The sequence below is a fragment of the Euprymna scolopes genome, chromosome 22 (assembly GCF_053919585.1).
Source record: "Euprymna scolopes isolate OS-2025 chromosome 22, ASM5391958v1, whole genome shotgun sequence".
NCBI classification, from domain to species: Eukaryota; Metazoa; Mollusca; class Cephalopoda; order Sepiida; family Sepiolidae; genus Euprymna; species Euprymna scolopes.
The window spans coordinates 76,617,022-76,631,329 of record NC_136503.1 but is presented as its reverse complement, the minus strand read 5'-3'; the positions used below and the strand labels follow the sequence as shown (position 1 = coordinate 76,631,329).

The 14,308-nt window shown below is 34.0% G+C and overlaps 1 protein-coding gene across 1 annotated transcript in view; it reads left to right on the top strand.

The window, feature by feature from the left end:
• The window catches only part of LOC145243468 (uncharacterized), a 132,680-nt gene that overhangs the window by 57,414 nt on the left and 60,958 nt on the right, over nt 1-14,308 (top strand). The window contains exon 2 of the mRNA XM_080106403.1: nt 4,961-5,053. Within this exon, the coding sequence (XP_079962529.1) occupies nt 4,961-5,053 (93 nt within the window). The remainder of the gene's footprint in view (nt 1-4,960; nt 5,054-14,308) is intronic.

Here is a 14,308-nt window from a genome sequence, read left to right as displayed (position 1 = left end):
TTATAATTATTAATCTTTATAATCAATATTAATATAGCTCTAGAAGAAATATACCTATTGAGCTTATTATATATCTGCAGTATTATGAGCAAGATTATTTTAAAGTATTGACACCTTAAAATAAATTTTGCTCTTTAGACTCCACGTCTATTTCCCTCTATAAAATTTAAATATATATATATATATACTAGCATTTCAGCCCAGCATTGCCCGGGTGTTTGGATGTGTATGTTGAAAAAAAAATAAGTAGTACGAAGGCAGGCTTGAACTCATACCAGGAAGGAGGAAAAGAACGGGGGGGGGGGGAACTTGATGTCTTTGCTGTTGCGACCACCGCCAAACTGGAAGTGACTTATATTTGAATTAAGGCTAGACAATCGAGAGGAGAGGGTGATTTTCAAAAATATCAGTGAAAAAGCGACCCTCACCCCTCTAGAAAAGTGACCAGTTTAGGGTGAAGAAATTAATGTTTTTAGCCAATTTTTCGATATTTGTCGTCTAAAAAGTCGAACTTATAAACGATACTGACCTTTTAAAAGTTTTAGGCAGACATGCAAACATACATCCATGCATACATACATACATACATACATTTATATATTGGTAACTAAAAATTTTCGATCCAAACCGATTAAAAAGCTTGCCCTATCTCTGAATACCCTTTATGTAAAATTTCAAATGTTTAGACCAGAAGTTGTCTGAGTAATTTGGTAGAGACTGCAGAGGTCAAATTCTTTTAACTTTGACCCCTATTATGACCCCCCTTAACATTTGTTTTGGGCTCAAATCAAGTTATTAAGTTAGATCCATGTTCAAGGAACCTATATCTGAAACTTCAAGTGTTTAGACCCAAAATTCTCTGAGAAGTTTGGTAGAGTTCTCAAAGGTCAAATCGTTGAACTTTGACCTCTTAACAGGCAAATTTCTGGCCGAAAACGGATCACAAAGATTTCCCCAAATCTCAGTACCCTGTATATCAAATTTCGCGTCTGTAGACTTAAAATTGACAGAGTTATTGAGTAGGGAAATGTACACAGATACGTTCACTTTTATATATATATATATATATATATATACATATATATATATATATATATATATATATATATATACACACACACACACACACACACACACATATCATCAAAACAAACATTTGAAGTTATAAATATCTTGAGGCATAAAATTTCTTTGACGAAAATGACAGAGATTGGCATGAAATGCTTAAAACTTTAAAGGGTTGATAAACTATAAAACTAAATAAGCGAAACGAAACTATTGAGATTTTAAATTGGTATCGTGATGCCATTTTGGTCAGTCTTTTATGTCTTCTTCATTCAGTACCTATTTATAAGAACCGAGAATAGCTTTTAACAATGCTTAAGAGGTTGCTATTAGCTGTGGCAAATTAAATTTCGCGGCCAATAAAAGTGGACTGCTTATTGATTTAGCTTGATTTGTCGAAATCGTGGAAAGGTCGAAGGGTGAGATGTGGGTTCCAGACAGGAGAATGTAAAGCGAATGATGTGACGTGGTACATTTTGGGTCCAGACTTACTTAGATTTATTTTAATTTTTTATTTTTATTTTAACAACTTTGATTTACTCTTTTTTTTTTTTTTTTTTAAATCTTGTAATCAGTCTTTAAAAGAAATGTGATAATGGTTCGTTTTGCCATTCTTACAGCATATCAACCTCTTTTTTTTTTTTTCATTATTAAGATTTAAACAATAGAGAGAATTTAAAGTAATGAGCCAAAAAGCTAAAAATGTAAGGGAGACAATTCTGTTAGAACTTAAGTTTAAGGACATGAGTTATCTATCAAGTTGATGCAAAAGTTTTTGCCACTTTGTCGAAGGGCCATTTTAAACCATTATATTTTATTTCATGCATATTGTAATTATTTAAACATATCACCATGATTAATTTATAACTTTCAAATTATTAAAGCATCATTCATATTTTTCTGCAATATTCTCACGCTTATGTTGATCCGAAAACGACCTTATTTAAATCAACAAAAAAATGGGGTCACCTTCCATCATGATAATGCTTTTCCTCACACAGTACTACTGATCAAAAATCTTCCAGGAGAATTTTCTTGGGAAATCTTGCCTCATCCGGCATATTCTCTTGGCCTAGCTCTCTTGGATTATTGCTTATTTTGAGAATTGCAAAAGCATTTAGATAGCTTTAACTCTTAATGCCATAAGAGATTTCTTGGCCTTTAGGCTAAGATCAAAATGAACATGCATACACATTCGATATGATTCCTGAATATTTGGTAGGACGACCCCCTGCTTGAGGTATTGTGGTGAATGAGGACTTTAGGATCAAGCATAGACGAGCAAAGGTACAGGGATGAGGATGTCCATAGGCACACCCTCCCCAATTTTTGAGTGGCCTTGTGCCTAATCACATTTTACAATTGATTTTTTGCCAAGTATTCTAACCACTATGCCACGGGTCCTTGTGAACAGTTCTAGTACAAATTTTAGGAGCCTTAAACCTATTTTTATTCCTACAGGGTGGAACAATAAAATTGTCAATCTAGAAAAGAGGACATGACTCCATTTCCGTTTGATAAAAACCGGTTTTCTTTTTGGTTGCAGACCACCTACTAGTTGGCCAGTTGTGTGCAAATCCCAAGAGCGATAGGAGCCTTCTATCATGTCTGAAAGTGACACAATGTTCAACGAGCGAGATCGGAGATGTGCTGCTGTACAACTCATGCTCTCTACCGATCCAAGTTAAAACAGGACCATTGCCAGCACCCTTAAAATGCTTTGCTGGATTTCCATGAGTAATAGGGACGCGCCCAGAGTGATAAAAAACAAAGTTTCCGGCCATGGTTATGGTCTTTGGTGTGGTTTCAAGTCAGGACCACTTCATGCCACCTCACATCTTCGAAGTTGGCTTGAAAGTCAACACGCAGGCCCACAAGTCCAAAGAGACCCAGGCTTGGCTTCAGAAGGAGTGCTACGACTTTGTACCCTTCTTTCACTGCTCCCCCCCCTTCCCATCCGCCCCCTTCTTGACCTGAACCCGCCAAACTACTTTATTTGGTCATATGTCGAGACTCCAACATGACCTCCCACGACACCAAAGTCCGTCTGATCACTATCATTTGCCGAGTATTTGCCAAGCTCCCAACAATGCTTGTGGAAAAGGCATGCTCTCAGTTCTGGACCTGTATCGAGGCGCTGATTGAAGCTGAAGGTGGCTACATTGAATAGATATCAGCTCTACAACATAATCAAGTTATCTAAATTGATTTTTTTCGATAAAAGTTTTAAAATAAAGCTGTTGTTTTCTTTAGGACAACAATTTTATCGTTTCAACCTGTAGTTGTATATATTACTATTTTGTTATTAATTATTATTACTACATAGTACTATATATATATATATTACTGTATATTAGTCCTCCTGTGAAAGAGCAGGACACAAAATGTTTTAAATAATAATAGAATAACAATGACAAAGACTTTCGCTGGCGAGGACTACTATTGACCGTAACCAGAGTCCTTTTGAAATTTTCATCTATATTTTTCTCATTATGTACTGAATATTTGTTAATGAAACCTATGTGAAATATGTTCCTTATTAAATTTTAAAGATTTTCTATTCTGAAAGAAGTTTAAAAAAATTTTATCTAAAAAAATTATTTTAAAGTTTTTGTTAAAAAAAAATTCAGATTTTCTCATTATTCAGACCTGTATTACATAGAGGGAGTTGCAAAAAAATGAGATGTGGTGTGAGGAGAAATACAAACTGAAACAGAATATTCAGTCCTGTAATAATACAAAACGGGGGTTGCAAAAATGAGTTGTGGTGTGAGGAGAAATACAAACTGAAATAGAGAGAAGGAGAGTTTTAAAATATAATCTTAAAAAGATAAGATACAAGTTATAAAAGCATTTCATCCAAGGCATGAAAATTATTAAACAAAATATCTTTACTATAGGCTTTAAAAATAAAGGTACAAGATTCAATTTGAAATTTATTTATCTTCAAAGTGCACTTTTATAAATTTTACAAAGTAAGCTACAAAAATTTAATTTAAATTGAATCAAAAAATTACCTTGGATTTATTTTATGTAATGTACATTTTGTTACAATTTAAAAACATTACCTTTCATCTAGCAATTAATGATATAGATATAAAATTTTCAATGTTTTTTTTTTTTTTTTAAAGTGCAACAAAATGTACATTACATAAAATAAATCCAAGGTAATTTTTTGATTCAATTTAAATTAAATTTTTATACCTTACTTTGTAAAATTTATAAAAGTGCACTTTGAAGATAAATAAATTTTAAATTGAATCTTGTACCTTTATTTTTAAAGCCTATAGTAAAAACATTTTGTTTAACAATTTTTATGCCTTGGATGAAATGCTTTTCTAACTTGTATATTATTGATTATTTATTGTGCGCTGTATATATTATCTATCATTTCTAATTAATGGTTCCTATGTGTTAAATTCTATGCTAGATTTATTTAGTAATTGATTGTTGCCCAGCATATGTGCTACTTCTTTGAGTCGTCTTACTCTCCACCGTTCTTCTGTCTATAATTTTTACTTCGACCCATAATGCTAGATGGTTTCCCTTTTCCCTCCCGATATAGTCGGCCATACCTGATTTTTCAATCTCTCCATTAGTGAGGCAGGTTATCTTAATATTCCATAAGAATCTTTCACTTAGTGATACAAGCACCAAAATTGGCACAAATGACGTTCAGAACATGCATTTTAAAAAGAACGTTAGCAATCAGAAAGTTCAAGATGGCTGCAGAAGCAAACCTGCCAAATTTCAATTTTGGTGCTCGTATCACCAAGTAAAAGATTGTGCCCCACTACATGTTCAATGTTCTTCTAACTGTATTTTTAGTAGACGACATGTTTCACCTTTGTATAGTTTTCCACATTTACATGGGACCTTTTCTTTTTGTTTCCAGGACCCAGCATAAAGAGCGGAAATTTCCAATCTGCTACTAGTGAAGTGAAACAGCCCAAGAAAAGGAACAAAAAGAAAAAGAAAAGCGTAGTTGGTAAGATTTTTATTTTTAATTTCTTTTCTTATTTTTAAAGTAGAATATTCTTTAGCCATCTTTCCCTTTATTCGTTCTGAGATAAGGTATTCAGTTCTCCCCCCACTGCAAGAACTCTGACACCAAGGTTGGAAAATGGGATTGAGAAATCAACCCCCACCCTCCTGAGGAAATGCCTGGGCAACCCTGTCGGCATTTCCCAGTAAGGGCACCTTAGACGATTAGCAATAAACTAACGCCTTTCTCAAAGAGAGAAGGCAAAGTATGGGAGGGCGGACCTCCTAGAACTGCACAGAACTAAACTCCCACTGCAAAATCAACAGGGACTGGATCATTACAGGAATGGTCTAATCTCTGTTGATTTTGGGAACCAATTAATATCTAGACAGCTCTGTCAGCATTCCTCAGTAAGGACACCTCAGGGGATTAGCAATAAACTAATCCCTTTCTCAAAGAGAGAAGGTAAAGCCTGGGAGGGTGGACCTCCTAGAACTGCACAGAACCAGCATCACACTGCAGTCAATAGGAACCAAGTCATTACAGGAATGCTCTAATCTGTCGATTTTGGGGGCCTCGAGAATAAAAATCCCTAGCCAACTTTATTCTTAAGGATCTGAAATTTTCTCAATGTATGCCACAGTTAAAATTGAACTTTTTAAAATGCTAATATTAGCCAGAGTATGATGATTGGCGTTCTTACTATTGTATGCATTCCATGAAATGAATTTCTGAAGCCATTTGAAACCAAATCTGTTGTTTCCAGGGCTGCCGAGTCGGAATCAAAGCATATTCATTACATAGAAAGTGAGTAAAAATGCGCTGACTTCAGCTTTAAAAAAAAAAAAAATGAAGAAAGATACATGATGAAAAACGCCCCCCCCCCCGCCCAGTTGCGAAGCCTCCGTTCAGCCTCAAGAAACAATGGACACCCCTGTAAAGGTAGCTGCGCATGTAATTGTGCGGCAACAGTTGCACAATCAGCAATCACACCTCTCCTGAATTGGCACTTCTTGAGTCCAGTGGTAAGGAGAGTTTTAAGATGACTGGAAACAATGCCGAGATAAGCAGAGAGCACACACAGCACCTGGAAATCACAAATGGTTACCCATTTTAATACTGACCAGGCTCAGTGTTGCTTAACTCTGGTGATCTGACAGAAACCCGTGTGTCAGCGTGATTATGCCCTACAGACCCTCCCAGAAATATAAAATATGCAGAAATATAAAAACTTCAATCCAAAAGAATTTTGATGACCCTTTTTTTTTCTTGGTTATTCACTGCAAAATTAAGAAGAATGCACCATTTTTGCTAGCAAATTAGCTGAACAGAATTTGGTTTAAATGCTCTATTACAGAACAATGCTGTATTCTTTAAAATAGTCTGCAGATAAAGAGTTAAGGAAATTTTCTCTCTTTTTGGTTCCCCGACAAAGGAGGGATTGGACCTAGTAATTCACCCCCATTCGTCTGTTCGTGCTTTTCTCAGTAACTATGCCTTGGATTTTTTTGGAAATTCGCTCAAACATTAGTCATGGTGAAAATAAATTTTTGTCAGAGCGGATTTTCCGAGATAACTCAGTTTGTTCCCCTAGCGGGCATTGTCAGGGTAAAATTTCCTCCAAATCGTTTGTCTGCATTTTTCTCAATAATTACTCCTTGTTTTTTTTTTAAATTTTGCACAAACATTAGTCATGGTGAAATTTTTGCCAGAATGGATTTTCAAGGATGACTCTGGTTGTTTCCCTAGGGGGCATTATAGGGGTAAAATTGCCTTCAAATTGTTCATCTATTCATTTGTCCGCACTTTTCTCAATAACCATGCCTTGGATTCTTTTGGAAATTTAGCACAAACATTAGTCATGGTGAAAGTAAATTTTCACAAGAACAAATTTTCCGAGATAACTCTGGTTGTTCCCCTAGCAGTCATTATAGGGGTAAAATTGCCTCCAACTCGTTCATCCATTGATTTATTTACACTTTTCTCAATATTCATGCCTTGGATTTCTTTGAAAATTTTGCACAAATATTAGTTATGGAGAAAGTAAATTTTTCACTTGTTGAGGAGCACCTTGCATGCTCGGCTTGTTAGAATGAGCATTTTAGTGACAATCTACAGGTGGTACTTCATTTCTTTAGTTTTTCTTCTCCTCTCCATTATCTGGTGCTATCGGATAAACTGAATAAACTAACTTTCTGACCTGAAATGCACTTTTTTTTTTACTCACATTCATCCCTAACATATCGCCACTTGGACGTAAGAGGCTACTATTTGGGATCATGCCTAAGAAAGATTAACAAGATGTTGGTTCACGTTTCATTTAAACTTCTGCATATCAGTACAGTGAAGGAAGCAGGTAGCAGGAAGGGATTTCCAAAGTGTAGCTGTTCAAGGGAAGAAACTAGTAGAGTAGAAAGTTTTCTAGCATTTAGGGACCTCAACAGTGAAATGGGTGTGATTTTGTTGGTAAGCGGGTTTGTCGGGGATGTGCATCAGCTTAAATCTGGCGGTCCTGGATATGACCTTAAACTATATCCAGTGGTGAGGCCCCAGCTTGCAGGCTTTGGGAAGTGTGGAGCCACCCTTTAATTGCCATTGCTCCCAGGTCCACTCTGACCCAGAGTGGTAGTACCTGTTAGGGTCCCAACTATGGATTAAATAGAAACCGACTTGAAAACAACAAATATATTCTATTAAAAATTTTTTTTCTTCAGAATCTTTGGATTCGGCATTAAATAGCCTGAAAAGGGTTGATGTGCCATAAAACAAAAACAACCAACCAACCTAGATCTGGCAACCATACTCCATGCCTGGATGAATGGTGGCTTTATAGAGATACAGGATGCTGAACATTGATGTTATTGTTTTTTTTTTAGTTTTTTTTCGTTCCCCTTTGCAAAATCAATCATGTTCTGCATGTTAAAAAAAAACAAACAAACATTTTCCTCTACAAAACAATAAAACTGAACTCCATGAATAAAATATTGGAAGATGTAAAGAACAAATTTTTTCCCAAATTACTGGATTTGGCATTAAATAACCTGAAAAAGGTTTATATGGTGTAAAACAAAAACAAAACAAAGCTCCTCTTCCTTAAAATTGTTCATTACCTGTTGGACTGTTTAAAATTTCAGGAGTCACAGTCAAGTATTACTGACTCCACAGCCTTCATTTTTTTTTTTTTTTTCTGACGCAGAAGAATTTCAGTAACATGTTCTTTTTTTTATTTTGATTTTTTTTTCTGATTTTTTTTTTTTTTTTTTTTTTTGTTGAATTGAGAAAAATGTTTTATTTTTGTTATAAATGAGCTAAAAAGAATGTTTTTTAATTTTTTTTTTATTTACAAAAACAATGCCATATTCTTTAAGGTGGCCTGCAGCTAAAGGATGATGGAGATTTTTATTTAGAATGAAATGAGGAGCATTATAGCGGCTGCGTACAGGGAGCAATTTGTCTTTTTTATTTTTATTTTTCTCCCCCCCCCCCGCTCCCGTCCGTAAAAATTGTTGATTACTTTATCAGTTGGTAACACATATTGTTGTATGGAGGAGAAAAGATTATTACGATAATTTTCGATGTGTGTTTGTTGATGCCTACGGATCTTAGGAGCATGAACAGCAGAAACATCGGCTACTTTTCCAATCGAAGGTGCTGGGATGTGATTCTTTTGATTTTTTTTTTTGTACTTCTCACTTCTTAAGAGGTATTTTTACCATTGCTTGCATTGTGGCGTTTTTCTTTGCCACACACACACACACACACACACACACACACACACACATATATATATATATATATATATATATATATATATATGTATATATATATATATATACACTAGCCTGGGTGCCTGGCGTTCCTTGGGTATTTGGGTGTGTGATGTTGAGCAAAAAATAAAATTAATGTGGGAGAAGGTAGGCTCAAACCCTACTGCAAAGGAGGAAAAGAACGTAGAAAAAAACACAACAAAATCATGTCTTTGCTGTTGCGTCCATCGCCAAACCAGAAGTGGCGATGGTTAAAATTAAGGCTAGTCAATCAAAAAGAGGGGATGACTTTCGAAAATATCGTCGAAAAAAGCGCCCCCCTCCTTGTAGAAAAGTGCCCAATTGAGGGTGAAGGAATTAATGTTTTTAGCCAATTTTTCGATATTTGTCTGAAGGTCGAGCTTTAAAAAGATACCGATCTTGTGAAAATCCGTCGTCTCTGTCGAAAGTTTTAGGCAGACATGCAAACATGCATGCATACATTTAAACAGACAGGTGGGATTTATATTATAAATATAACAAATAAAATTATCTTGTAAGATTAAGCTAGATTTTAATAGCATTAAGCTGACATCCTTTCAGAGAAAGTAAAAAGTGAATCTTGGCTTTACTTTTGGCAGCTTCATAACTTTTACTTCCTTATATATATATATCTTGATGCCTCCATTCATTCTCAAAAGACAAAGGATACCCTCAGTAGGGATAGCTAGGCATGTAATTGTGAGGTAAGGGTTGCGCAATCTCCAACCACACCTCCCCTGGATCGGCACTGTTTGAGTTCAGTGGCAAGGAGAATTTCAGGAGATGACTAGCAACAAAGCCGAGATAAGCGGAGAGCATATACAGCACCTGGAAGTCCGGAATGGTCACCCATTTAGTTCTGATCAGGTTCAATGTTGCTTAACTTAGATGATCCAGCAGGAACCGGTGTGTCAACATAATTATGCAATATATATATATATATATATATATATATTTGTTGGCTGTGGAATTTATATTTCTGTGGGAATCTACTTTATTTCCTTATAATCTTTTGAATTTTTTTTTTTTTTTTAAATTTTTTTATTACATTTTCACCCCAAACAAGGCACGTTGCCACTTTGATGTAGGGGGTTACTATCAGGGACCTAAGTTGCATGGGTACTATGTAGGGAGTTTAGCAGCAAGATGTCTGTTCACATTACACTTGAACTTCTGCATGTCGATACAGTTGGGGAAGTGGAAACCAGAAGAGAATTCCAAAGTCCTGTAGTTCATATATGACCACAAAAGTACATTCAACAATAAAAAACACTGTATAAAAACAACACTAGCGAATAAATACTGGGAACTCAAAGAAAGCGGACATTCGCCGGTAGTCAAATGGAAAATAATAAGACAAGCTACCATGTGTAGGCACCTAGACGACCCATGTAGATTATGCCTTCATGAAAAATTTGCTATCCTGAACTTTAAAGAACCCCAACATCTATTAAACTGTAGAAGAGAAATAGCAAATAACTGTGTTCACAAAATAAAGTTTACTCTAGGATAGTGATACAAAATAGTTTTAAAACTAACAAAAGCAATAGAAAATAAACAAACAAATAAATATGAATATACATAAACGATCACACATATATGTATGTATGTATATATATATATATATATATATATATATATATATATATGTACACATATATATTTATATATAAACTAACAATAAAAAAAAAACACTAACCTAGTTTTAAAACGGATCCTTTGTCCAATAAAATGCATGCCCATTGGCTGATAGGAAGGGGCGCGGTGGATACTAGAAAGCTAATTGGCTAACTAAAATCTCAATAGAAGAGGAGCATATAAAAAGGATAAACAACCACAGAATTCGCGCATAAGCCTGAAGAGTCCTAGAGTGGATGAAACGCCGAATATTCAGTGTAGCTTAATCGCCATATATATTTTATAAATTACTAACTAGCTCTACCTACGTATTGAGCACTTTTGAAGTAAATACTTAAAGTTTACACATAAATCTATACTTTCATATATTAATTTTATGTGAGTAAATTAAGTAGTTATATATATATATATATATATATATATATGCCATAATTATGTTGACACACCGCTGGATCACCGAAGTTAAAATCTATATATATAACAAATAAAGTTATCTTGTGATATCTTTAAAGTTAGATTTAAATAGCATTTAAGCTGACATTCAGTAATTATAAAAGCAACTGGACCCATGAAAAAGAATTTAAAAACCTACCTGGAAAATATGGTGAACCAAATGCAAGAGAGATGCAAACAATTGCACTTAAAGGGGCAGTCAGAATCTTAAAAAGATATCTCGGTTAGTGAATGTTTGGTATCTGGTAGGATGGCACAGTGCCAGCTTGAACAATTTCATAAGAAAATTGAAAAAAAAAAGAGAGTAAATAGAAAGTGGACTTTGGGATTACTTTTGGCAGCCATTGTAACTCTTGCTTCCTTTGTCTGGAGCGATTTCCATAAGAAAAAAAAAAACAAAAAACTTTGATTGCGATTAGCAAATTTCCATTTTTTATTGTTCTACTATGTTATTCCCGCCATAATTAATTTAAAAATGATGTAATTCTGCTAAAACATTTGATATGGAAAGTTTTCAATTATGAGAGAAAAATCAAATCTTATTTTTGATTGAAGAATATAAAAAGAGTTATCTACCTTAAAACTATTGTAAATAACATGGTAGAAGAATAACACATGAAAATTGGCTATTCAGAATGAAAATCAATCAATTTTAAAGATTAGATTAATTTGACTTGTTTTATAAAGTAATTTTTAACAAAATTGAGTGAGAAGTGTAGTTTATAGAATTTTATTCAGCCTCGAATAAAAGCATAGATAACTACTGGGGGTTGCGGGGCGCCTGGCTTTGCCCGGGTGTAAAATACATTTAAATATATTTTAATTTGTCCAGATTTTGCATATATTATTATAGTCGTGATTTCAAAAGTAAAAAAAAAAAAAAAATGTATTTGAGTGCCATCAGCTAGAATTGAAACTGAAACTGTAGCATTTAAAACTAGTGACGTTAGTAATGTACCAACGTGACAAGCATATGAACTGATTCAAAATCAACTAAGATGAATGTACAAAATGTATAACAATTTTTTGACCCATTTTTAACCCCTTAAAAACTATTTTAACCAGCTAAAGACCCATCACAGAATGGTTCATAAAAAATCCAATCAATTGAGGTACCTACTGCCACTCTGTGACTTTTAGTTTCGGAGGAGATAGAGTTTGAAAATATGGAGACAGACAGACGGACAGGCATATAGCCTTTTATATATTAGATTAAGTTATCTATATACTGAGTAGTTTTTAGACAAGGGAGATAATCTTAGACTAGACTTCATTAAATTAGATTAAACTTCAATAACCCTTATCCCCGAGTGGCTTTCGGGCTGTGATAAGTGGTGATCTCCATGTAAAAAAAAAAAAAAAAAAAAAAAAAAGGAGACAGTTCTTGGTTCTTTGTGGTTATAATAGCGAAATTCGGAAATCAAAACATTGAATCTATGCTATTAATAAAATTCTAAATGTTTGTTTATTTATTTATGTATGTGTGTGTGTATATATATTGTAATAAAATTTTTGAACGGATGCACTGAATTGAAAAATTATTTTTTTCCCTGAAAAATGGGAGTCCCCAGATTGTCCTTATCTAAATATGGTTCATAATGAACAACGCCAAGTCACAAAAAAAGGCCGAAATAAGGGTTTTTGGGCCGTTTCGTGCAATTTTCAAAAAAGTTACCTCGCCATGTCAATGGAATTGAGCACTGTCTGTATACAGTCGCGGTAACATCTTTCAGCATACGAACAGGACTTGTGGCGTAATAGATAACACGTCTAACTATGGATCGGAAGATTCCAGGTTCAAATCTTGGCAAGTTCGTAATAATTTTAACCATCATTTTATCCAATGTTTACTCATTATCCTTACCCTTAGTTCACAGGGTATTTTTGTCTTTCCAGTGATTTTGTTTTGTGCGGATGGGAATTTCCCATATTCCGAGTTCGTTGATGGTAAGATGATGTTGACTGTACTCGATTTTGTGTTTGACTCGGCATTGTGTGTGCAGACGTGGTGCAGCTGTTAGTTTCAAATAAAACCAATGGTATCTACTTAATTGTCATACCACAATAATGAACATATCCAAAAATTATGAAAAACGATAATTTAGAAAATTAATTATTAATAAAATAATTTTCAAAGACGATTAGTAAGAATTGTGTTTTGCAGAGAGTTCGAATTGTAATAAAAGAGAGGTAAATATTTGTTGGAAACTTCATAAAATTATTTTTTTATATATAATGGCTTGAATTAAAGTTTAAAACGCAAAAGTCAAGTATCATGCTTTAATTGTGCTCTAAAGAGAAACATTTATTTGAAACGCACCTCTGTTATATCAAAGAACCTATTGTTGATTTTCCATGCCTGTGTGATGATAATAGCTTGAATTAAAGTTTAAAATGAAAAAGTCAAGTATCATGGTTCAATTGTGCTTTAAAAAGAAATGTTCATTTGAAACGTGTCCCTGTCATATCAAAGAATCTACTGTTGATTTTATATGTCGGTCCTTTTGGCTTGTGTGGTAATAAAACTACCCAAATGGTTAAAATCGTCTGTTTTCATCAAGTCGTTTAATATTACATTTTTTTTTATCAATCTCTTGATAGCTAGAGAGATGGACTAGATCAGTAGAGAACATGGCTAAATGTTTGTTTCAATTCTACCTAATTACATCAAATCATTTTTTTTTTTTTAAACTTTTAAAATCACTACTATATATTAGGTACAATATAATATTCAATAGAGAATTGTCTCTGTGATAATAAATATGAAGTCTGGATGAATTAATATATATTTAAGTGTATTTTACGATCTGGCAAAAATATGTGCATACATAAACGGCGAAACACGTGTCAGTGGATAATTACATTTTAAAAATAATATATATACTGCTCCCCATGTGGGGGTACCAAATTGGTTAAAATGGAAAATTATTCCCAACTTGCATTTAGGTAAAAATGCACTTTCGTAAATAGTTGAATTCATTCAAAACATATCTCTAAAACCAAAACAAAACAACATCTAAGTAAATCGCGATATATCCAGACAGTTGGCGAGATGGTCCAGGGGTAAGGGTTTAGGCTCATTTTACTGTTGGGTCCCGGTTTCGAATCTCGCTAGATACAGCCACTCTGATGAGTTGTAGAGTTGTGTCGGTGGATAATTACATTTTAAAAATAATATATATACTGCTCCCCATGTGAGGGTACCAAATTGGTTAAAAGGGAAAATTATTCCCAACTCGCATTTAGGTAAAAATGCACTTTCGTAAATAATTGAATTCATTCAAAACATATCGCTAAAACCAAAACGAAACATCTGTGAATACATAAATATATATATATAAATATATATATAGAAAGAGGTTTGTATTTACTATTACCT